The sequence below is a fragment of the Mya arenaria genome, chromosome 13 (genome assembly GCF_026914265.1).
Source record: "Mya arenaria isolate MELC-2E11 chromosome 13, ASM2691426v1".
Lineage (NCBI taxonomy): Eukaryota > Metazoa > Mollusca > Bivalvia > Myida > Myidae > Mya > Mya arenaria.
The window spans coordinates 16,264,369-16,290,523 of record NC_069134.1 but is presented as its reverse complement, the minus strand read 5'-3'; the positions used below and the strand labels follow the sequence as shown (position 1 = coordinate 16,290,523).

The following is a 26,155-nucleotide window of genomic DNA, read 5'->3' as shown; positions in this document are numbered from 1 at the left end:
CTAAAGCACTGTAGTTTATCAAATGACCATATACATGTATCTTTATACAGGTGGTCATAGCTGGAGGACACGTTCTAAAGCACTGTAGTTTATCAAATGACCATATATCTTTATACAGGTAGTCATAGCTCGGGGACACGTTCTAAAGCACTGTAGTTTATCAAATGACCATATATCTTTATACAGGTGGTCATAGCTGGGGGACACGTTCTAAAGCACTGTAGTTTATCAAATGACCATATATCTTTATACAGGTGGTCATAGCTGGGGGACACGTTCTAAAGCACTGTAGTTTATCAAATGACCATATATCTTTATACAGGTGGTCATAGCTGGGGGACACGTTCTAAAGCACTGTAGTTTATCAAATGACCATATATCTTTATACAGGTGGTCATAGCTGGGGGACACGTTCTAAAGCACTGTAGTTTATCAAATGACCATATATCTCTATACTGGTAGTAATAGGTGGGGGACACGTAATTTGTTAAGTGTTAAATCATAAGGAAAGGAGTGTTAAAACAAAAATAGCAAAAGCTGGAACCCTTTAGCAAAATAATGTTGAAGACCACAATTTCAAACGTGTATTCAAAATTAATTACGGCTGATGTGTTGTTTGATTGGTTGATTGACAATGTATCATGTGATATAATGAATGTTTCCATAAGGGGCCAACACATCCACCATTTTTGTTAAAGTCCCGGTGGCTGTGTTGACTAGCCGGCTGTTTTTTTTACTGTTTACTTGGTTTTTCCTGGCGTGGGTTTGAACCCCACAAAAACCAAAATAAATTTTTATGCACTGGATTTTTTTCTGCATTATTCATAACATAAAAAAATGATAAAAATAGTTTTTTTCAGATGCATTACCGGGAAAACTAATATTTGGTCCAAAAACAAAAGCGAGTCACTTTTAAGTACTGCATTCAGTTTACTTGGTATATGCCTTCCAGATGCGTAGTCAGGCTTTACTGAATGTTACGCACGAAAGGGGGATGGTGTTGAAGGAGGAATATCCCTGTAGCTGTAGGGGGGCTCCCCAAGGAAAAAAAATGAAATATAGAACTAACATGTTGGGCACTGATGTGTATTTGGAGGGATTTATAGGTTCGGGGCTGCCGACCATGTAGTAACCAAGTGATTGATTTAGGCTCAGTAAGCTATCCAACACAGAGAAAAAATGCTTACTATAGCTGATCTTCCCTTTATTCTGATATTTAGCTTAGCCCTTGAATTTGATGCCATTTTTTGCCATATTTATTTTTTCATTTTTCAAATTGATGTTACACACATGCGTAAGTGCATAATGCTGGCTACGCCCCAGCCTTCAATGCTTCATATGAGTAGTTATGGCGGTGACAGCTGACGTGAAGTTCTAAATCTTAAGCAATGCAGTTTATCAACTGATCACCTGGAATCATGACTTGAAATTGGATGTTCACCTGGATACACTTGAGGAGCAAAGAGGTCATGTTATGTTTGGAAAACTATGAAAAAAAAGTTGTTTGATTTGAAGTCTACAGATAAAACTCAGGATATATACAAGTGTAAGAAATGTGGTTAGAATCAGTAAAGACTTAAAAGAAAGTCTTCACTGGATGTGTTAAGAAATAGGTAACTTTTGGTTTAATGAAGACATGGAATTAGAGAAAAAAGGTCACATTGGATTAAGAAAGTGATCTACAAGAATAGGTTTATGTGAAGAAAACTACTAGCTCAACAATTGGATTCACCTGAGGAGTTACAAGAACATTGGATTAAGAAGATATACAAAAATAGGTTGGATTATGTGAAGCAACTACTAGTTAAACGGATTTGGATTCACCTGAGGAATTACAAGAAACTATATGATAAAGGTCTTTTTTACTGTGCTTTGAAAAAAGTTCATCTGAAATGGGCCAAAGTTGAAGAGAAGATTGAAAAAATATGAAAGAATTGTGTGGATTTTAGATGACATGATTGAGTCTGTGACAAAAAACACTTCCATTGTTGGTAGTTTTCTATGCTTGGTGAAATTGAGAAATAATTTTTCATACAAGTATGGTTACTTATCTGCATGGAAAAATCAACATAAGCGGAACTTATGTGAACTGTGCCACAAATTAATTCTCCTGAAAGTACACAGTAACTATTATACACTTTCGTTTGCAAATCACCCTGGAATACATAGATCAAGGGTCTGAAGCATTGATTGATCTTGGCTTTTGTTCACGCTTAAACCACCAAGTGAATTTCCTTTCAAGTCTGACAGCTATGGCCTGTCAATTAACTTCATGCATCATTTTGCTAACATCATCTGCAATTTGACCTGTTGTTTAACTAATCACATAGAACTTTCTACCAAAAAAGTGGGCTCATTTCCACACAAACCATCCATGTTCAGTTTGCATTGATCTCCCCTTCACCAGGGCTTTAAAGTATGCTTGCAACAACTGCATGGTTACAAAGGGAAATCTTTAAAGAGTTGATCATGACTACCTGGGTTATCTTTTAAGAGTTGATCATTACTACCTGGGATATCTTTGAAGAGGGGATCATGAATATCTGGGATATTTTTAAGAGTTGATCATGACTACCTGGGATATCTGTGAAGAGGGGATCATGACTACCTGGGATATCTTTTAGAGGTGATCATGAATATCTGGGATATCTTTTAATAGTTGATCATGACTACCTGGGATATCTTTGAAGAGGTGATCATGACTACCTGGGATATCTTTGAAGAGGTGATCATGAATATCTGGGATATTTTTAAAGAGTTGATCATGACTACCTAGGATATCTTTGAAGAGGTGATCATGAATACCTGAGATATTTTTGAAGAGGTGATGATCATGAATATCTGGGATATTTTTAAAGAGTTGATCATGACTACCTAGGATATCTTTAAAGAGGTGATCATGAATACCTGAGATATCTTTGAAGAGTTGATCATGACTGCCTGGGATATCTTTGTGAAGAGGTGATCATGACTATCTGGGATAGATATCTTTGAAGAGGTGATCATGACTACCTGGGATAGATATCTTTGAAGAGGTGACCATGAATAACTGGGATATCTTTGAAGAGGTGATCATGAATAACTGGGATATCTTTGAAGAGGTGATCATGAATACCTGGGATATCTTTTAAGAGGTGACCATGCATACCTGGGATAACTTGAAAGAGTTTATCGTGACTACCTTTACCTGGGATATCTTTGAAGAGTTCATCATGACTACCTGAAGGTGGTATAAATTAACCATCTGCTTTTTGCAAAATGGAAAAATGATTTTAATCATGCCTTAATACATGTAACAGATACTTTTTCAAGCTTCCTGTTGACCTTATAAGGATTGTAGTAATCACTTCATACAAGAAATCAACATTTTTAAATACTTTATTTGAAATCATAATATGAAAATAAAATAAATCCATTCAAACAAGTGCTGACACAGCAATTTGACAAATGTTCTGGACAGGGTTTACTTTACACAGAAAGCCAATTGTTCAATGTTCTGTTTGCATACATAAAAGCCCATATTAGGGAGAAACATTTACAGATGTGCATCATGATGAACCCACTGGTTCAATGAAATTTTAAAAGTTTGAAGGCAAAAGCTGTTACATTTGAGATGAACAGTTACCTTAAATGGAGCTTTAAGCAAAAATCTTAGCAATACACAATCTAATATAAAAGTAAGGTAAAAAAAGTTCTTAGTTTCAGCTAACTTCTAAAATAAATAGGGTTGGTCAGTATGCTTTTTTTCTAAAAAAAACAAGAGGCCCATGAGTGCCTATGCTCTAGTGGCATGGCTCATGTGGTTATTTTTGATCCAGAGCATGTTTGTATGAGTAATAGCCAACAAACATATTGTTCACGTTTTGTGTTTGAGTTAGCTTAAAACGTTGCACATTTAACATCTGAGAACAGAAAGTGTTGTAAGCAGATTAGTTGCATGAACTACTAGTATTCTAATATGTGCCAAGTAAAGGTCATCTGAGGAGAATAAAATTTGCTACAAAACTGTACTATTGGTCAAATTTTCATTTTTGTAGCTTTAAAAGGACTAAATGGATGGTGGCCCCGGCCCAGGGCACATAATTTCAACTGTTTTGCTAGACAGTCTACATATAATGCTCCACAACAAATATCAAAGATATGAGCCTTGTGGTTTGAAACAAGAAGATTTTGAAAATATTTCTTAAAAAACTTGTGACCCCTGGGGGCAGTGCCAGTTTTGACCCTAGGGGCATAATTTGAACAACCATGGTAGCAGACCAATAAAATAATCCTTATTCAAAATAACAAGGGTCTGCATAGTTGTTTCAGACATAAAGATTTTCAAACATTTCCCAATTTAGTATACCAAACCGGTGAACCCAGTGGCGTGGCCAATAATGACCCCAGGGGCCTAATTTGAACAATTTTTCACATGAATTTGTGACTTTACATGTAAACTTGTCTAAAAATAGACTTCGCTCATGTAGACTTGGCTAAAAATAGCATTTATTTTTACTTTTGAGGCCCATAATCTAGGTATGCATGGGCAGATCTGGTTTTCGAAAGGAACCAAGCTCTAATTGATATCTTAATACTGTACAAGTTTCATCTATATACAATTTAAACTGAAGACTGTACCATGTTCACAAGCAATTGTTTACAGTCGCACAGACGTTCAAGGCCCATAATCTAGGCATGCATGGGCAGATCTGACTGGTTTTCGAAAGGAACCGAGCTCTATTGGATATCTAAATACTGTTTTATTGAGATACAATCATAACTAAAGACTGTATGGTGTTCACAAGCAATTGTTTACAGGCACTAGGAAGCACATACTACGTACACATTACCATCACATCAGATATTCTGATCTTTGGCCAGTAAAGCTAAAATTAAAACCGTGATAATGTACCAAAACTACCTATATCAGGGTATATCACTATTGTATTCTTTTTAGGATATACAAGAGCTGTCATGGGGCAGTGCCCTCAACTATATGCTGCTTTGTCTTAGAAATGAATACAATAATGATAAAGGTAATATGCAATAAAGAGACAAAATAAAAATTAAGCATGAAATGCTGCAATGCAAAAAAAACAACAAGTTTTCAATGATTGACAGACAAACCTAATTAATTAAGCCTTTGTTGTGCGATTAAGTTTCAATATTCTTTTGTTTTAGTGACCTTGATCCTATGGGCCCCGAAAGCAATTCTATAATACTTTGTATACTAAGTTTGTAGATGTATTTGATGCTGCCCTCCTCCTGGCCTGCCAACACAATGACACAGTCATGTCATTTTTATAACCAGGTTTCACTTTACAGGTTAACAAGAGCTGTCGTAAAACAGTGCGCTCTACTACGCCTCTTGGAATTGGACGTAAATACAATAATAGTGTGATATGTGCCTGTAAAAAGCAATAAAACAATCAAATAAAAAAAGTGAATAAGAATCACAATGTGACAAAACAAGGTTTGATTTGGTTAAGATTATAAAAATGTGCCTGTCAAAATAAAAAAATAACAAGACGCCAACGCGGCAACGCCGCATAAAGCTTGATTTTTTATTTGACAATGCAATTTTGCAAACCTAGGATTTGAGCTAATGACCTAGTATTTTTAACCAAAAAGACCCATATTTATATTTATCGGAGATATCATTCATACAAATAACCTGATCAACAGAAATTATTCCATTTGTGTGAGGAAAAACGAACATTTTATAAATACATCAGCTTTTCCAAAAAGATCTGTCCCAGAGACCTAGTTTTTGACCCTAGATGACACACTTTATCATCTAAGATTTCAAATATTTTTAAAGTTAATTAAAATTTAAATTTTTGAAAAATATGGTTAGATCTGAAATTCATGATTGGGATGTGTGTTTATAAAATAACAATTGAATTTAGTTATTAACTGATATGGATAGCTTTGGTAAGCATAGATTTTTTTTATGACATCAGGAAAGTATTTCCTAAGATTTGACCTAGTGACCTAGTTTTGATCTGAGGTGACCTATATTCACAAATGATTAAGACAACATGTAGACAAATATTCTGACCAAGTTTAAAAAAGATTTGACTAAAATTAATGAATTTTTATGACTGTGGGATTCTTTCTTCTAAAATTTGACCTTGTGACCTAGGTTTTGACCGGGGATGACCCATATTATAAAACTTTTAAGATATTATGCAGACAAATATTCTGACCAAGTTTCATAAAGATTTGACAAAAAAATTTCAATTTATGATGTGGAATGATTTTCCTAAGATTTGACCTAGTGACCTAGAATTTGACCCGGGATGACCCATATTAAAAAACTTTCAAGATAGTATGCAGACAAATATTCTGACCAAGTTTCATAAAGATATGAAAAAAATGTTGAATTTATGACATGGAAATATTTTCTCTAAGATGTGACCTAGTGACCTAGAATTTGACCAGGGATGACCCATATTCATACATCTTCAAGATAACATGCCGACAAATAGTCTGACCAAGTTTGATTACCATTGGATAAAAACTCTTGATTTTATTACATAAAATGAAAACTTTAACGCAGAATTGTTAATGATAGTATAGCCCACCTATTCTTCGAATAGTCGAGCTAAAAATGAACAAATAATAATTTGCAATGCTAATAAGCTCTTGCTCAATTTCATCATGTCCCTTTCACATATGAGTTGGACTGATATATCAATCACTAAATATTAATGGTCCTAGGTCAAAGAATTCAAGGTTCATTGTGCAGAATAACCACTGTTAGCCATTACCTTCACCTTCGACCAAAAAACTCCGAAAACAATACTTGTCATGTTCTGGTCAAATATAACCTACCATTAATGTTTCATGGTGTGAAGTCAACCTACAAAATGTATTTTCAAATTATTCAAAAATATAAATGTGTCTGTTTGAAATATAAATGTGTCTGTTTGAAAACATATGCTAAAACATATGCCCATTTGTTTTTACAATAGTGGCATAATACATATAAAATACAATAAATCAATGACACAATGCAGCACAAAAGAGGTCTTTTATATCACAGATTCTCTGCAAGCCAAGGTAGGGTAATTCCATCCAAAGAGCATGCAAACTGACAACAGCTTGTTGAAGAGATTTTCCTGAGGAACAATCCTGGGTATTAATTCCCTTCCTTCTGTCAGAGTAGAGACGTTTCAAACTGACAGCCTGCAATTTTAATGTACATATTTGAAAACTGTTTATATTCACAGTGACTTTTTATAAAATTTTTTACATAAAGTGATGTTACATAAAATGTTGCCCATATACAACTAGAACTGTAAGCCATAGGCTAACGAATACCCCCCACCCCTCCATGTCTAGGTTGTTTGCCCTGGAGTTAGGCCGGACAAAGCTAATTTTGCCTACAAGGGGAGATAACTCCAGTCAGGGTCATGTGACCTGTACCAAATTCACAGAGGCGAAAGTTTACAACATGGCCATTAATTTCTGAAAGTTTGATAAAGATTTGTTGAATAATAACAAAGATGAATCCCGGACAGGGCTTATTTTGCCTACTTTAACACATCAAGGGGAGATAACTCCAGTCAGGGTCATGTGACCTGTACCAAATTCACAGAGGCGAAAGTTTACAACATGGCCATTAATTTCTGAAAGTTTGATAAAGATTTGTTGAATAATAACAAAGATGAATCCCGGACAGGGCTTATTTTGCCTACTTTAACACATCAAGGGGAGATAACTCCAGTCAGGGTCATGTGACCTGTACCAAATTCACAGAGGCGAAAGTTTACAACATGGCCATTAATTTCTGAAAGTTTGATAAAGATTTGTTGAATAATAACAAAGATGAATCCCGGACAGGGCTTATTTTGCCTACTTTAACACATCAAGGGGAGATAACTCTGGTCAGGGTCATGTGACCCGTACCAATTTCACAGAGGCGCAAGTTTACATCATGGCCATTAATTTCTGAAAGTTTGATTAAGATTTGTTGAATAATAACAAAGATGAATCCCGGACAGGGCTTATTTTGCCTACTTTAACACATCAAGGGGAGATAACTCTGGTCAGGGTCATGTGACCCGTACCAATTTCACAGAGGCGCAAGTTTACATCATGGCCATTAATATCTGAAAGTTTGAAAAAGATTTGTTCAATAACGACAAAGATGAATCCCGGACAAAAAAAAGAAACGGACGGACAGACGGACAGACAGACAGACGGACAACCCGATTCCAGTATACCCCCCCCCCCCAAACTTTGTTTTGGGGGGTATAATAAAATGATTAAACAGACTATCATAAACAATAAGTCTACAAGTACGGTATAAGGCCTTAAAGGGACTGTACACCAGATTGGCACTAAAAAAGTTTTTTTTCTGTAACATATCTCAGGACAATTATTTAATAGAATGTGTTACGCTTTTATGTCATAATTGTAAAAAAAGTACAAACATGTAAAAAAAATGTGTCACCGAAATTGAAGTCCAGTGTTGTATCAACTGTGCTACGAAGGCTTACTTCAATCAAGTGGTATATTAAAGCTATACACCTAACTTGGTTATATCATGTGATAACATCGACTAGCCAATCACGCATAAGAAATTAATTCTACTAGGTAGACATACCCAGTAATCTTTTTGAATGGAAAAATATGAAATAACTGCTAAACTTAATAAACTTGCAATTTGATCATCTGGTGCAAACTGTTGCTTTAACAGCAATTAAAAAAACAACACATTCATGAAACAAATTATATAATTTACTTTGCCTGTATATAATTATTTAAAACTATATTTATTTATTTTTAAAATATTTTTCGTTTTAAATACAGAAATGCTTATGCTGAGGACTTGGAAAGTTCTATTCTTACACATGGAAGTGGTGCAGAATGTATCCATTAATAGCCACGGCCGCAGATGTAATTCTGTAGATGTTTTCATGGACTCAACGGCATGGTCAACTGTTGGTCCAGGCAGCGATATATCTGCCATCTCTGTGGAAGGCTCTGGATGAAGGGCGGCAAAGGTCCATGACCAACTCCTAATAGCAAAATGAATTATTATTCAGAGTATGAGATGCACTATTTATTGAACATGTAAATGTACATGGGTATATCATTTTTGTTCTCACTCATCAACTCAATACTCTTTAAATCGTTGTTTATATTTCAATCCTGTACTTGTGTATAGACCTGTACTTGTTCATAAACATTTCCTTTAGGCCTGGCGGAAACAATAAATGTCTTATCATACAAAATTACAAACACAAAGCACAGTCTTAACAGTTGGCGTTTCAACACAGTTTGTTCTTCAACATTCCAGAAGCAAGCACATGTAGACAGACACCAAGCACACACTTTAGGGTGATAGTGGTGGTGGTCATTTTGTGCTATTGTGCATCTAATAGCTTGTTAACTGCTACAGGTCTTTTTAGGCCAAATCTAAAAAAAATGAACATCTGTCAATTGACCTACAGTGCATGAGAAAGTCACCTTTATAGAGTTATATGGTAAGAGAATTTAATAAAAAAACAGAGCTTTTAAGGTAAAGTCCAGTCAAAATCTCTAATATAAATGTGTATGGTCAGTGGAATAAGAACACAGCTGAAGACAATATACTTCCTGCCATATAAACCAGTGTTAGGTATAGATATGTACCGGAGTATATACAGTCATCTGTTAACTACAGTGCTTTAGAACGTGTCCCAAAGCTATGATAACTAGTATAGAGATATATGGTCATTTGATAAACTATAGTGCTTTAGAACATGTCCCCCAGCTATGACTACCTGTATAAAGATATATGGTCATTTGATAAACTACAGTGCTTTAGAACGTGTCCCCCAGCTATGACTACCAGTATAAAGATATATGGTGATTTGATAAACTACAGTGCTTTAGAACGTGTCCTCCAGCTATGACTACCTGTATAAAGATATATGGTCATTTGACAAACTACAGTGCTTTAGAATGTGTCCCAAAGCTATTACTATCAGTATAACGATATATGGTCATTTGATAAACTACAGTGCTTTAGAACGTGTCCTCGAGCTATGACTACCTGTATAAAGATATATGGTCATTTGACAAACTACAGTGCTTTAGAACATGTCCCAAAGCTATTACTACCAGTATCAAGATATAAGGTCATTTGATAAACTACAGTGCTTTAGAACGTGTACCCCAGCTATGACTACCTGTATAAAGATATATGGTCATTTGATAAACTACAGTGCTTTAGAACGTGTCCCCCAGCTATGACTACCAGTATAAAGATATATGGTCATTTGATAAACTACAGTGCTTTAGAACGTGTCCAAATGCTATTACTACCAGTATAAAGATATATGGTCATTTGATAAACTACAGTGCTTTAGAACGTGTCCCCGAGCTATGACTACCTGTATAAAGATATATGGTCATTTTATAAACTACAGTGCTTTAGAACGTGTCCCCCAGCTACGACTACCTGTATAAAGATATATGGTCATTTGATAAACTACAGTGCTTTAGAACATGTACCCCAGCTATGACTACAAGTATAAAGATATATGGTGATTTGATAAACTACAGTGCTTTAGAACGTGTCCCCCAGCTATGACTACGTGCATAAAGATATATGGTCATTTGATAAACTACAGTGCTTTAGAACGTGTCCCAAAGCTATTACTACCAGTATAAAGATATATGGTCATTTGATAATCTACAGTGCTTTAGAATTAGTCCCCCACCTATGATCACCAGTATAAAGATATATGGTCATTTGATAAACTACAGTGCTTTAGAACGTGTCCAAATGCTATTACTACCAGTATAAAGATATATGGTCATTTGATAAACTACAGTGCTTTAGAACGTGTCCCCGAGCTATGACTACCTGTATAAAGATATATGGTCATTTTATAAACTACAGTGCTTTAGAACGTGTCCCCCAGCTATGACTACCTGTTGAAAGATATATGGTCATTTGATAAACTACAGTGCTTTAGAACGTGTCTCAAAGCTATTACTACCTGTATAAAGATATATGGTCATTTGATAAACTACAGTGCTTTAGAACGTGTCCCCCAGCTATGACTACTAGAATAAAGATATATGGTCATTTGATAAACTACAGTGCTTTAGAACGTGTCCCACAGCTATGAATACCTGTATAAAGATATATGGTCATTTGATAAACTACAGTGCTTTAGAACGTGTCCCCCAGCTATGACTACCAGTATAAAGATATATGGTCATTTGATAAACTACAGTGCTTTAGAACGTATCCCAAAGCTATTACTACCAGTATAAAGATATATGGTCATTTGATAATCTACAGTGCTTTAGAATGTGTCCCCCACCTATGATCACCAGTATAAAGATATATTGTCATTTGATAAACTACAGTGGTTTAGAACGTGTCCTCGAGCTATGACTACCTATATAAAGATATATGGTCATTTGATAAACTACAGTGCTTTAGAATGTGTCCCAATACTATTACTACCAGTATAAAGATATATGGTCATTTGATAAACTACAGTGCTTTAGAACGTGTCCCCGAGCTATGACTACCTGTTAAAAGATATATGGTCATTTGATAAACTACAGTGCTTTAGAACGTGTCCCAAAGCTATTACCACCTGTATAAAGATATATGGTGATTTGATAAACTACAGTGCTTTAGAACGTGTCCCCCAGCTATGACTACCAGTATTAAGATATATGGTCATTTGATAAACTACAGTGCTGTAGAACATGAGGCCCAACTAGGACTACCATTATAAAGCCAATTGTCATTTGTTTAACTTGTTTAGGTTAGTTTAGGTTAAATGTCAATAAATTTTGTAAAGGTCAAAATTCAGCTCATTCCCTACAAATCACTGTGTGCTTTGCTGAAAAAAATGATTTGCAAGCATCAATAGTTAAATAATGCATAAAATTATGGAAATATTTAATGCCGTCTTCCCAAAATTCTTCGTACTAGAGTCAGGCACAAATTATCTTGCATTTCCAGCTCCTGGATTTTCCTTAAAGCCTCTTCCAAGGTTTTACAAACCAGCAATTTTGTTCGCTGTGGTATACTCATGTGTTTTACACAGATATCAATGACGTAATTGTGTAAACACGCACCTGCCTAAATCCACACTGTCGTTTATCAAAATCCATACTGTATTTAATTTTTACGGAAATAGACACAACTGGTAATACATGTACTAATTTTACCCGAGTTAAACACTACCTTTTAAACGTTGTCACAATGTAAATATAAACAAATCAAAACGTTTTGTCATTTATTATCATAATTATTGTATTGGTATCAATGATTTATTAAGTTTAGACTCGTAGAGTCGTTTATCACAAACACATTGTCTGAATTGAGTCTACCGGCATGCGAGTTCTCGGGCAGTTTTAAAGATTTTTTCGAGATATTCTCCTGAAATGTGAAGATATCTAAATAAAATTTTCTTAACTATGAATTAACTGTCATATTCTGTTCAAATAATTCAAATTAACTAGAGTAACTTTGGTTCCGAAGAATGTTGATCAAAGAGGTCAAATTCTAGTTTGACAGTACAGGCAGGGGTCGACACTAACCATTTTTCCAAGGGATCCCGAAGGGACACCAACATTTGAAATCAGGTGTCCCTTCCTGAAATTAGGAGTCCCTTCCATTTTTTACATTTTTTTCATTACTTAACCTGTTTTAATAATAAATCTAACATGCACATACAGTGTCTTTTAAACACCATATTATATATGTTTTCAACAGCATGTAATGACAAGTTAATAGTACAGTGTCAGACATATGAACCTCTGGCGATGGCAAGAGGAAGATATGGGTCTCCTGGTCAGTAGATTGGGTTCAAAAGTGGTAGAATGTCTAAGTCCCTTTTGTTTTCAGTCAAAAACAAAGATGGATACAATGTAAACAAAAACTTGATGGTTGGTACTATTTTTAGATTTTCGTAAAATACGCATTAAATAAGTCATGGTTCAAGGTCTTGTCATATGTCAGTGCTTTTGATTAAGAAACAGTTGGACTATTACATCTGGCTTGTGAAAACTCAAGTTTATATTAAGTAGAGCTGCTGATCAATCAATCAGACTGCCCTACAGGTGTAGTGCATACTGGAAGAGCAGACGACCGAAAAATTGTGTATGTTAATTTTTGCGCCAAAATGTCGTAAAATTTTATACATTGATTGCATTAATAATACTTTGGGAATTTTATTTCTATGTTGTTTCGATCAAAGCATAAAACAAAAAATGTTGAATAGTAGGATTCCGGTATTTGTGACGTAAATGTTAGTGTAACAACTTGAAGGTCGCATCATTAAGTCATCACGGTTAGTAGTGTTGGCATCTTTTTTGGGCGGTTCTGACACATAAACAAACTAATTCAACATAATTATTGTACCGATAATAACAGCCTGTCACCTCTGACCTTGTTGATAAGGTAAACAACAAAACAGAAGTGTTAACCCGCATGCGCACTGTGAAATGACCTGTTTATTTATAGATTCATGACGTAACTACAGTCAAAAAGTCAGCCACACTTTCGCTTTAGTGTGTGCAACGTATTAATAATAATATCATTTTTGCATGCACTTTTAAGAAATTTAGGGGGACCTAAATTTATGTAATAAATAAAAGAAACGCTATTTATTTATTGATGTTTAGCTTTTATCGGTCAAAATTTAAGTGTCCCGACGGAACACCGGACTTTGAAGTTCAGGTGTCCCTCCCGAAAAATTGGTGTCCTCGGGATCCCGGGACCCCGTTAGTGTCGAACACTGGTACAGGTGTGTTTATCCTTAGACGCTTTCTTTGGCCTGGAACCAATAACAAGATTTAACCCTACTAGAGTACATTAAACAGCAAAACCGGTGAATATTTTTGCAAGCGGTTTCTAAATTTGATTTCTGTTAAATATTTAAACCAGAAAAAAATATAGTTTTGAAATATCAATTTTCCATTGAAATGACTGACAAAATTTCTAATATACTGTATAAATGTCATTACGATTATGATATACCTTGTTCAACTGTTCAGTATTAGTTGCAGGGGGGAGTAAAATCCACATATATGTTGAAAGTGAAAGATTTTCTTTCATTTAAATAAAAAAATATATTTTACTGTTCAGTTGGTGGAATAAAGGCATAAAACCGAGGTGGGCCAATTGTATTAGTGCAAAAACATTGACAATAAACTTACCAATAGTGATGTTTCTTTAATTTTTAGGAGAACATGAAAAAAGATCAAGCAAATAAATCATTTTCAAGCAAATAAACGTCATTTACTGATATACATGCATCAAAATATAATAGTATGTTATGCATGTTTAAAATGTTTGATCAGTTGACAATGGTTCTAATAACTAATATGCATTGCATTTTTTTTTTCAGACAAAATGACTTCAATCAAGGTATCTATACATCTACATTGTGTATACATTACTTTTAACACAACCAGCAATCCCATATCAAATATCAGATATATATCAGACCATTATACTTCATTTATCAGACATATATCATAAACAATATCATAAATGATATCTATCTGATATCGCTTTGCCCATTGGATACAAGATGGAACAATTTCTTGTCATCAATCTATCGGGCCAATATTGGGCCTATATAACTTTAGTCATCTGTCCATCTGACATTCTTTCAGATCCTGTGGATTCAAATAAATGCATTATTAAGATATACTTTTTCTTTATCTAGAAATGTAAATTACTTTAAGCAAAGTGGACTTGACAGGTCAGTAGCACAAGATGCAGACATACAGCTGAAGTTAAATGAAACTATTATAGATGACAAAATCTGCCTAAAAATATATAATATAGCAACACTTAATAATTATTTTCATAAATTACTTATAAAACAAAAGAACGAAAAATGAAGTGAATTAAGATCAAGGGAGGTAATGACTTTGTTCAAGAAGAAAGATTTTCACCAACCATCTATCTGATATTAAAAAATATATCAGGACCTCTATATTTTCTGATATGTTCAAAAGCACTTGTCAAGTATTCAGTATATACTATGAGTATTTTAGTTATTTAAACATATTATTTAGAATGTAGCTTCAGTCTAGAATACACATAATTTTAATACATAAATATTAGGGAAGGCAACGAGTAGTAAAATTGGTACTCGAGTACTCGGACAATCTTCCGATCGAGTACTCGGGTACTCGATTACTCGGAAAAAATGAATTCGTTTTCGGGAAAGACAAGATCGTGTATACATGTATCGTTCATGGCGTATATTGTGCGTTGGTCGTATTATTGGTAATTTTCATCTTTAAATTAGACTTTCATTATGTACTTAAACAGAACATTAAATTAAAGGAAAACGAAGGTTGTTTCATGCTTTAAATTTTGTCTTTTTCATTTCATTTTCATGATTTTGTTTATATTAAGTATGCACTGCAAAATTGCTATAGCTGGAAAGTTAAACCCGGATTTAATTTGAACGTGTAGATAATAGAAATTTATAATAAACATCAATCTGAATTACAATGAACGAAAATTAATAGCATACATAAAAATAATGAAAGAATTATTTCGTACTGTATTATTGTTTTACCTCATTAATATTCATAATTCTTGATTTAAGATATCAACCAATCAATTGTGATAATCATTGCAAATATAGTTAAAATACTCCCATTAAGAAATCAATGCTCGTAACGGTCGCTTCTCGTTCGCTCGTTAGCGTCCATTGTTTGGTGAAAGGTCCCTAATTGGTAAACAATAGAATTGTGTAGGTGAAAGTACCGCTATCAAAACTTCGTTAACTGACGTCAGTGCTAATTGGAAATAGGGGCCCTCTGTTGACAGTTTGCAACTCTGAACTAATTTATTAGGCTCAATTGTGTACACAGCGGGGATTAAGGACCGTAAATTGTCCTCTTGGCAACTAACCAGATCTGATACTTCATCTGTAAATCGTGTATTTGGTGATTTTACATAGATTTTTTAAAACAATTTCCGAGTACTTGAGTAGTGATTTGGTACTCGAGTACTCGGACGATAGATCGAGTACTCGAGTACTGGGGTACTCATTGCCATCCCTAATAAATATCGGACTGTTATCAGGCCATAATTGGGCTGATCTGCCGAAATTCAGATCATATGCCAATATCTATCTATATAGGATTGCTGGCTGGGAAGTAATGAAATGGAACAACAAACAGATTATAATTCATAGCTTTTATTGAATTCTTTCCACAATAACTAGACTGCCACTGCCTCATCAATTTTTCACATAGTCTCTCCATGTTTAATCTGTTTCAGGTTGGAATAATTGGTGGTTCAGGTCTCAGTAACACTGACATTTTGAAAGACAAAAGTGAGAAAACAGTTGAGACTCCATTTGGAAAGGTATGTCTATAGATAATTGACTACCATCACTGTCTTACATGGTAACGCAAATCACATGCTTTGTATACAATAACATATACATGTATTTATTCTAAAATAAAATTTGTTTCTCATATTTGTAAACTGGTTTATTTTAACTCATTTCAGCCGTCAGACAATCTACTCCTGGGGAAAATTGGAGATGTTGACTGTGTCCTGCTTTCAAGGTAAGTCACATATATATATATGCTTCTTTTTATTATTTTAGAAGAACTGTCATTTTGTAGACAGTACATATGAAGCCACATTTGAAAGAAAGTCTTAACCATTGCCTGGCATAAAACTTTTCTACTGATAATTGTATATGCTTGTCATAAGCTTGTTTCATCTGAATGTATTAAATGTGTTAAACAAGTTACTTCAATTACTAACATATTGTACCAATAAATTGAATTGAAAACATTTTTCTTTTATCAACAGACATGCCCGAGGTCACTCAATCATGCCTGGCCGTGTCAACTATCGAGCAAACATCTGGGCACTGAAAGAAGAGGGCTGTACCCACATTGTGGTAACCACGGCCTGCGGTTCCCTACAGGAGGGCATCCACCCTGGCGACATTGTGGTGCTCGACCAATTCATTGACAGGTGTTGTATAATTATGGCATTAAAATTTATGTTGTGGTCTCAGACATAACTAAAAGAGTATACACATCGTATATAATCCCATTGTTTTTTTTATTATACTTTGAATTACAAATGCTGATAATGTAAGGGTAATGGTCCTGTTATTGAAGATTTATTAAAGAGCAACAGCATCATTTGAAACTGCTGACACACCTGATCAATACTGAAATGTCAGCATGCCAGCTTTGTTCTAAATTTTCCTCACCTTGCTGTTTGATAAAAACACTGTTTATTTCTTCTTTAGAACCCATCACAGAGACCAGACATTCTATGATGGCACTGAAGGAGGTCCAAAGGGAATATGTCACATACCTCTGGCTGAGCCTTTCTGTCCCATTACTAGTGAAGTAAATTTTAGTTTACTATTAATAAAGATGTTGGCTACAATTCAGGTGATGAGTACATGTACATGTATACTCATAATCAGTTGAAGAATGTTTTGAAGATTGTTAAACTTGAACTTTGATGTAAATGTACATCATTGTAAAAGATTTATATAATAAGATTGACATGCATTTTGGTTGCATTTAGTTACTGTGTTATGCTTTCCCATATTTTACAGTTTATCTTCAACACAGCCACAGAGCTGGATTACAAGGTGCACAACGGTGGCACAATGTTGACTATCGAGGGTCCGCGGTTCTCATCTAAAGCGGAGAGTAAAATGTGGAATTGGTGGGGTGCCCATTGTATCAACATGACTACTGTACCAGAGGTGAGTAAAGATACAAGGTCTAAGTTTGTTCGTTCTACGACGAAAAAGTTGAGCTATTGCAAAAGCCTTGGCGCAAAAGCTAATGTTGTCAAACTTGAAAACCATTACAGATATTTACATAATACTTGTAATACATGTACAATCATGTTTGCTTGGGCAATAAGCACATGATTGCAAGTTCCATAACTGGCTAAAATATTTGACAATGTGTAGTTACGCCCCTTGATCAGCTGAGAATTAAAACATGTTTGCATGGTCTTACAGTGTACAATAGTATTCATAAAATATAGCTTACATTTTTGTCCGTCCTTCCATGATTTCTGGACTCGTGTCATTCAAAACTTGAAAACTATTTCACCTAGAGTCAAGAAACTATAGCAGCATGTGATAAAGTTGTGCACCTGGGATTTTGTCATCCGCACTACGTCAAACCATGGTAATCAGTGGAACTGTCATAATTCTTTTTGGTCACTTCAAAAGTTCTACACAGCTTATTCAACCAGGCTTACTTCTTCAGGTTGTGCTTGCAAGGGAGTCTGGACTGTGTTACGCTGCTATGGGGCTCGTGACAGACTATGATAGCTGGAGGGAGGATACAGCCTCAGTGAGTGGGTTTGGAATTATATGGAAGTTTTGTGTCTGTCAACAATTACTCTTACTTATTTTTGATTCTTCGTAGGCAAACACTGATTGCAAGAAAATATACTCCTAGTTGAGGCTATCAGCATGTGTAAAAAGCAAGCAATTATTAATTATGTCAGGCAACATATGATATAAATGATTTGAATTACTGGCACTTCGAAACCAAAAGCAATACGACTCATTTCCAGGTGAACGTTGAGGCAGTAATGAAGACTTTTGCTGAAAACTCCAAAAGGGCTACCGCCGTGCTTCTAGCTGTTATACCAAAACTCAAGGAGTATGACTGGTCTGTTAAACTCAAAGAGAATGCTGTAAGTTGTTTATAATTTATAAATATATGTGTATAATTCTGTTTGAAATACATGTTATAATTATGCTTACATGCCTTTTTCTTGGTCATTTGAGAAAATAATTGAATGAAAATTCAGAATTGGGAATTTGCTGGATGTTCAAGAACTTTTTTGCTGTTGGGAATGGTTCAGAAAATCTGATCTATGGCATACCTAGAGAAAGGCCTGGCTTGTTCTTAAATGCATAAAACTGTTGTTCACGAGTCTACTGTTCACTTTTTTATGCTTAATTACCTCTAGTTGTGGCATGTACTTTTTTGTGACAGTTATGTCAGACGAGTGTTCAAAGCTCATGGCACTTAAAAAAGCTTATGTTTAATCAGATTTAAGTAACAATGAATGATGAAACCATCCATTGTATATTTCAGGACCTGGTAAAGGGATCAGTTCTTCTACCTCATAGTTATTAGGAACATTAACTTCATCAGTGTTTGGAAAACACATTTACCACAGCTACCAAATGCCTTCCAGGTGAGGGTCACAAGGCCGCCATTGTGGTTGTAAATTAAATAAATTAATCATGACTGTTTACTGTCACTGAATACAAGACTTAAGATGGTGTAATGCAGTAGTTCATACCGCACAAGCATTGGTTCATACTGCAAGTTGGACATTCCATTACATTTATAAAAAATACAAGCATATTACTGTATTGTGTAATAATGCTTCGTTGGCCAAGACTATTGTCATGTGAAATCAAACATGAGTTCAAGTAGTGTTAACTTCAGCTGTGATAATTTAGTCAATATTCTAATACGTCTCGTTTGATTTTGTTGTTGATTATTGATGTATTTCATTCAGTTTACAATGTATAATAAACATTTTTTAAGGCCACATCTTGTCATTTTCGTCTCTGAATCACTGCCACTAAAAGTCGACAATATCCACAGTATTTTCTCACAAGTCCTGCATGAGAGAATGGCATTAGCAACAATGGGAAAAGCTAAGACAGAGATTTCAGGCATAAAATCAGCATCTTGTGCAGGATATTGTGAACAGCAATAGTACAACAAGCAAAATACAACAAGTCCATAGAGAAATGTGCAGCAATGTGTCCTTCTGTGTAAGAATTGACGGATAAAAGGTTAAAACTGTCTTGAATGAAAGAGACCATGCTGTTATGGTGAACCCATTTGCTCAGTTATTCATAATTGCTTGTGGTTTTACCTTTTTTCAAGACCAAGTTTTTAGATCAACATGCAGTCTAAAAAAAGTTAGGGGCCAAAGTCTTCAGTGTAAATTTTATTTCTAATTTTCTAAATTTTGATTTTATTAAGAAGCCATTTCTAGTATCTTTGAAGGATTAGTTTGATGAAGTAGGTCTTCAGAGCTGCAAGAGGGGTTCTATGGTGAGAATGAATGGTGCCATTAGTCAGAGACACCCATTTCAGGTTCATCTACCGTACTCATCCTTTGGCTGAATTCCTCTTGAAGCGCTGGTTTCTAAGCAAAGATAACTATATATGTACATCAAAATTGATGAATAGGTTTAATAATAACTTATTTGCATCCAAAAAGTTAAGTAAAAAGCCTTACTATCCATACTTTTTGCCCTTAATATCGCCGTTTTACCCTACTTTAAAAAATAATCCTTTTTTGTTATTGGTCACTTGAAAGCCTGCAGAAGAGCATGAGTATGCTGTGTATAGGTTTAGCAACAAACTGTAACGGGACCAAGAACATTGGTGTTCATGTACAATGTAGTCATTGTTAGTATGTAATACAATATCACTTTAAAAATAGTTACAGAAATACAAGATTTTCCTTTTCAAACACACACTAGTTTTTTCTGGTTCAAGTCCTGCCACAGTAATGCCAACAATAATGTCAGAAAATATTTCAAGTTATTTATACAAGAAGGAAACTAAATGGCTTAACAAATAATTCTGGTTTCTCTTGTGTGTTTTGGTATTTCAATGAAAGTATCTGTACAGTATGGGAAAATGTCATATCAGTATGAACTTGTACTTAAATGTATCATATTGTGTGATGACAAAATCATCTCATCCCTATTAAACATTTTACCCATTTGCTCAGTCTCCTTAACCTTTGTGTCTTCCATGAAACAGACTTAGTGCTAGAATAAAAAGAGGCGTATTTCAATGCTTTCCCAATTTGGACTCCCATGAGACAGGGTCTTGTGCACACAATACACCAATTTTACCAGGGTTAAAATTTAAGCCGCAATTGATAAAACATTTACGAGGTCAGACAAAGTCCTATACAGCAAATCTGGATTTGCAGGCAGATTCAATGTCTCATACACACTCAAACACCGTAAAGACACGTACACATGTATGGCCAACGTACACCTGTATGGCCAACGTTCACATGTATGGCCAACGTACACATGTATGGCCAACGTACACATGTATGGCCAACGTACACATGTATGGCCAACGTACACATGTATGGCCAACGTACACATGTATGGCCAGTAAACAGGAATGACTCATACATACAAAGGAATGACATGTACATACACAGGAATGATTCATACATACACAAGAATTATTCATACACAGGAATGATTTATACACACACAGGAATGACTTAAACATACACAGGAATGACTCAAACATGGGAATGACTCATATATACACAGGAATGACTCAAACATGGGAATGACTCATATATACACAGGAATGACTCCAATATACACAGGAATGACTCTAACACCGGAATGATTGATATACATTTATATATATACACAGGAATGGCTCCTACAGACATGACTCATATATACGGTACACAGGAATGACTCGTACACAGGAATTACTTGTACATACAAAGGATTGACTTATACTCAGGAATGACTTGTATAGGAATAACTCGTACATACACAGGAATGACTCATTCATACACAGGAATGACTCATTCATACACAGGAATGACTTGTTCACCAGAATAACACATTCCCAGGTATGACCTGTAAACAGGAATAACTCATTCATACAGTCAGAAATGACTTATTCATACACAGGAATGACTTGTTCACCGGAATGACACATACACAGGTATGACCCATAAACAGGAATGACCCATACAAAGGGTAATGGCATTAAGACACCAATAAGCTCGTGATATGGTTAAATGAAAATATTTCTTTAAACTTGAACTTGAAGTATACAATTGAGTTTGTTTATTATAAATTTTGAAAATAAATATGAACATCTTTGTTAAGAATACCTGGTTTTTATTATACATTTGTATACAGATATAAAATAAATACAATTAAAATCAGATAACGTCTTGTTTGAATATGAACTCCCTCTTATACTGGTTCCCCGTCTCACAGCTGTCTACACAAGTGTACACACACAATGTGCCCCAGTCTAGACTAGCTCCCAGCCTGTCCACATTCAGGTGGGAAAGAAGGTGGGGCAACACCTGGAAAGTACAGAAGTTAAGGAATTCATTGAACATGGTAGTATAATAACAAAAAAATTAACTATGTATGGTACACAATTTGAAGAACTTGCATACACAGCAGACTGTTAACATGATCACTAAGAAATACTAGCATGATAAATATTGAAACATAAGGCAAGTCATCATGACATTGATTGTAAACTAGCCAATCATTTATTATGTCCCTTACATTGTTACACAAAATTGACCTTTTATTGCATCAAATCTGTTCAATGAACGTTTCTACTAAATGTAAATAAATTACAATTCTGTGATAATACATCATACACTCACTAATCTGTGAGTAGACATGCTTACTAAGGAATGATTAATACTGAACAAGAATATACTTGACATTGTACAACATTATCAAAACTGACTTTCCTGTCAGCCTCAAAAACATGCAAGTATAATGTTAACATGAACTGAAATTACCTGAAATTCAAACTGTCTCTTAGCCCCACAATCACAATCTGGTATGGCTTGTGGTTTGGGAGAATGGGCAATCCAGAGAGGCTCACCACCTTTATCATAGCGCAGAACCTGGGTTGTGAAAATGAGTCATCAATGTAACTTTATTCATTTTATCACTGCAAAATGCACATGCCAAAGGCTTGACAATCTCTTGTGGCCTTATAGAAATGTAGAACTACACATCCATTCTTTTACCATTGAACACTAAAAAACTATTAAGGGCCTTAAATTTTCCATAGGGCCAATAAATTTCATTATTCCACACGCACACATGATCAGTGCTTTCATAATAATTTCCATATGTACAGCAAACAAAATACTGGAACCCAAAGCATTCAGAAAAATATCTTTTGTTCCGAGCATTTAAATTAACAGTAAGAAATACAAAAGCATGACTGATTGACTGATGTCACTTAAGAAAATGTTTTGAGTCACCTACTTGTTCTGGCTCAAAGCTAATTCTTTCCTTAAACTTCAGCAGCTGCTTATCATTATCTGTCCCCTTTCCAGCCATGCTTTGTAATTCGGAATCTGGTAGACTTTCTCCTGCATCAGACCCTTTTGCAGACTTAAGGAATTCTTCATACTCCTTCATTTTTGTTGCATCATTTTTCTCCTTTGTACCTTTTGTAGGAACATTTTCTGTCTCAGTCACAAGCTCAAACTCTGGGAAAAGGCAGTTGTAGTTCTTTTCACTGGCAACATCTGAAAGTAAATTTTTTAAACCTGCATTTAATGTACTGCAACTGATCTGACACTAATTTCTCGAGACTTCTCAAGTATGTTGTAACATGAGTAAGCTAAGCTCACTATTTTTGTGATGGTTGAATTTGTGTGATGTTTACATTCTTTGTTTGGGACCTTAAAGCTGCACTCTCACAGATTTGCTGTTTTTCCAACTTTTTTTATTTTTTTGACTTTTATGAAAAGCTGTGACCAGATCTTTTGTCAGCAGTCTTTTATTACTGGTTTGCAGATATTTACCCAAAAATTTGCTTGTTTCAAGACAAAAAATTTAAAAAGTTGTCAAAACGTTCAATCTGTGAGGGTAAAGCTTTAAAAGGAAATTATCTTTATTTTAATAATGATAAACAGTTTTTTTATTTAGAAAATTAAAGACTAAGTAAAAAATAAGCTATGTACACATGTAAGCTTGTTATGCTTAAAAACTTTCGAGAACTTTGTCCGTGTAACTTGACAATAATCATGAACATTGCATGCTTTATAGTAATATGTTCTGGTCTTTACCATAAATGTCATCATAAGTTTTAGATGTTTTTAACAGATTGGTCCACACCAATATAACTGATAGCTGAAGTTCTCTCACTACAATCTTAGTATTCTGTTTTGCTGCAGCAAATGTTTGTCTGATATTGAATTAGTACAACATCATATAATAAGGTGGTGTTATTTATTGATTGTGTTATTTTACAAAACTTAACATCTTTTTTCCACATAATTCTTGCTTTTAATTTTACCCTATTAGTTATTCGCCACCCTGTTAAGCCCTTGTTTAGCAATTCCGTTTTGATTCTTTTTCAAGCAAATGATATTTTGTTAAAATGAGGCTTCAAAATAGTAATAGTAAAACACTGAAAAGAAGCAATTTATCAGCAATTATAAATTTGCACTAGGGTGCACCATACTTTTTCAACATTTGTTCACAAGCAAAATTCTCTTATAAACAGCAATTTTTAGATTTTTTATGATAATATAAATTTTCTTAAAGAGGGCAAATTACTGGTTCAGTACACTGTTATGTCAGTGGATTTTAATGAGTATGTTTGGCACATGAACTCATTTTCAAAATAACCATTCATCATAATATATTATACAGATAATTTACTTTTTAGATCTTGGGCTTAACTTTGCTCTGAAAAGTGAAATTTAATCCAAAAATATTGAGTATTTCTTGAATTATTCAAGAAAAACCTCCATTTCCGTCCAGAAATGGGGTCCCTAATGCACCAGTCAATTGTAACCACGGCCCCCCAGGTCCAGGGGTATATCGGGGATAGACGGGGAAATGGGCCGTGTTTTTACCTTTCAGGTGGCCCTGCAGTGCCAGGTGAATACGGTGGTTTTGTCTTTACGCAAAATATAGCGGGGAATGGGCCTTACCTCGCATCCCTGGCGTGCGGGGGAATTTGGCGGGGATTTTTCCATCAGTTCGTTCCCGCAGGGCGGAGATTTCACCCAGGGCTGGCTGGACCGAAGTCCCCGCTATTCCCCGGACCTGGGTGGGCCGTGGTTACAATTGACTGGTGCATAACCAGTATGGTTTAAAACTCTTTAAAAGTCACCTACCAAGTTATATTGTGTATAGAATGCTAGCATAGATAGAAATCAGGCAAAACAATAAAATAAACTTGATACCATTGATAGGATGCATTGAAAGATACTGATGTAATATAATATAGTATGCTTTTTAAAATCAACCTAAAATCATGTTTATATTAATCTTTAATATTATTAAGTTAGGCTTACTTTTAGAGAAATTATATTTCATGACTATGAATATTCCGACATGTGTGATCATTAGAGTATTTACGATATTTATCTGGTCATGAAAATTGTTAACAGTTAACTGTTATTTCATGATGCCGGTCACCTGACCAGTCATGTGATTAAGATAGAATTGTTGGTTCTCAAACAGGTTTTAATGTTTTTCTCATTAATATTCATTCATTTTTTAGCAACCAATGATTATATGTTTTCCTGAGCTTTCTGTTACAGCAAATTCGGAAATTGACTACAAAATAATTTGTCAAAAGCCGAATACTTTAGATTGAACGCAACCGTTTAAAAGTTGAATTCAGGGACATAAAAGTGCATGATCCTTACCACAGTATAATTTGATATTAATGTCAGAGATTCTTTTATCATTTGTTGATGAAAGTAGGAAATTTACATGTTCATCATGATCAATGGAGGCAATATTTGTAAATATCAACAGAAAGATACCTGCTGAATCTGAAGAACATTCTTGTTTGTGATTTTCTTTCCAATCAACTGCCTGATGCTCTTTACTGCAGTAGCTAACTTTGTGGCATTTTCCGCATGTCTTGGGCCCTAAGCATCCACACACCCTACATAACTTATTGTGAAGTGAGGCATCTATTTCCTTGTCTACTCTGGCCTCAACTGGTGGTTTGGAACTGTAGAATTCATTGATTTGTTGTAACTGTGACCGAAATACAACTAAATGACCTGCACAATTTGATTTGCAACAGTTCGTATTGTCACAAACAAAGATGAAAATAGTTCTGTGAAAGCAGGACTCTTTTGAAGGATCAGGTGAATAAATTTGCATCAAAAATTTCATTAGTTTGGAACACAAGCTGCATGAAAGCTCTTCTGGAGTTGGCAATGATTTCAAAGACAACCAGGCCGGTCTACCTCCAACTTTACTTGGAAAGAATCTGCTTTTAAGCAGAAATTTATCTGTTTCTTCTACAAAACCTAGTTCAACATGTTTGTCAACAGTGGGCGCTGCCATTTTGTTTGACGTAAAATAATTTCATTTGTAAGGATTGCCAATATGTAGGT

General features: G+C 34.9%; 2 protein-coding genes and 1 long non-coding RNA gene across 8 annotated transcripts; 1 reads left to right on the top strand and 2 right to left on the bottom strand.

The window, feature by feature from the left end:
- Positions 1-3,362: 3,362 nt before the first annotated feature.
- Positions 3,363-12,098, bottom strand: LOC128213816 (uncharacterized). 4 transcript variants are annotated; one of them, XR_008257806.1, is made up of 4 exons: positions 11,936-12,022; positions 9,254-9,411; positions 8,842-9,011; positions 3,363-7,173 (listed from the first exon to the last, which is right to left on the bottom strand). It is a non-coding gene; the product is annotated as an uncharacterized LOC128213816 (long non-coding RNA). The 4 variants fall into 4 exon arrangements; XR_008257807.1 differs by lacking the exons at positions 9,254-9,411; positions 11,936-12,022 and adding an exon at positions 12,085-12,098; XR_008257804.1 differs by lacking the exon at positions 9,254-9,411.
- On the top strand, positions 12,086-19,555 carry LOC128213814 (S-methyl-5'-thioadenosine phosphorylase-like). Of its 3 annotated transcripts, none has more exons than XM_052919871.1 (10): positions 12,086-12,155; positions 14,361-14,380; positions 16,262-16,348; positions 16,496-16,554; positions 16,808-16,975; positions 17,259-17,361; positions 17,577-17,729; positions 18,247-18,333; positions 18,560-18,682; positions 19,090-19,555. In XM_052919871.1, exons 2-10 carry the CDS (start codon positions 14,366-14,368, stop codon positions 19,129-19,131), a joined length of 837 nt encoding a protein of 278 aa, XP_052775831.1. In that variant the 5' UTR covers positions 12,086-12,155; positions 14,361-14,365; the 3' UTR covers positions 19,132-19,555. The 3 variants fall into 3 exon arrangements, with proteins under 3 accessions (XP_052775831.1, XP_052775832.1, XP_052775830.1); XM_052919872.1 differs by lacking the exon at positions 12,086-12,155 and adding an exon at positions 13,093-13,111; XM_052919870.1 differs by lacking the exon at positions 12,086-12,155 and adding an exon at positions 13,613-13,757.
- A 2,206-nt stretch (positions 19,556-21,761) lies between these two features.
- LOC128213813 (programmed cell death protein 2-like) lies at positions 21,762-26,105 on the bottom strand. Its single transcript, XM_052919869.1, has 4 exons — positions 25,571-26,105; positions 23,046-23,311; positions 22,568-22,675; positions 21,762-22,111 (listed from the first exon to the last, which is right to left on the bottom strand). The coding sequence occupies exons 1-4, from the start codon at positions 26,103-26,105 to the stop codon at positions 21,962-21,964; spliced, it is 1,059 nt and encodes a 352-aa protein (XP_052775829.1). The 3' UTR covers positions 21,762-21,961.
- Positions 26,106-26,155: the final 50 nt, after the last annotated feature.

Excerpts from the sequence above, each read along its gene's own strand:
- LOC128213813 (XM_052919869.1), bottom strand. The coding sequence starts at position 26,105 with ATGGCAGCGCCCACTGTTGACAAACATGTTGAACTAGGTTTTGTAGAA. Across the intron at positions 22,676-23,045 it reads TTAGCTTTGAGCCAGAACAA|GTTCTGCGCTATGATAAAGG; the intron begins GTAGGTGACTCA and ends TTCACAACCCAG. Across the intron at positions 22,112-22,567 it reads AGAGACAGTTTGAATTTCAG|GTGTTGCCCCACCTTCTTTC; the intron begins GTAATTTCAGTT and ends TGTACTTTCCAG.
- LOC128213814 (XM_052919870.1), top strand. The coding sequence starts at position 13,628 with ATGTTTAGCTTTTATCGGTCAAAATTTAAGTGTCCCGACGGAACACCG. Across the intron at positions 16,349-16,495 it reads TTGAGACTCCATTTGGAAAG|CCGTCAGACAATCTACTCCT; the intron begins GTATGTCTATAG and ends AACTCATTTCAG. Across the intron at positions 16,555-16,807 it reads GACTGTGTCCTGCTTTCAAG|ACATGCCCGAGGTCACTCAA; the intron begins GTAAGTCACATA and ends TTTTATCAACAG.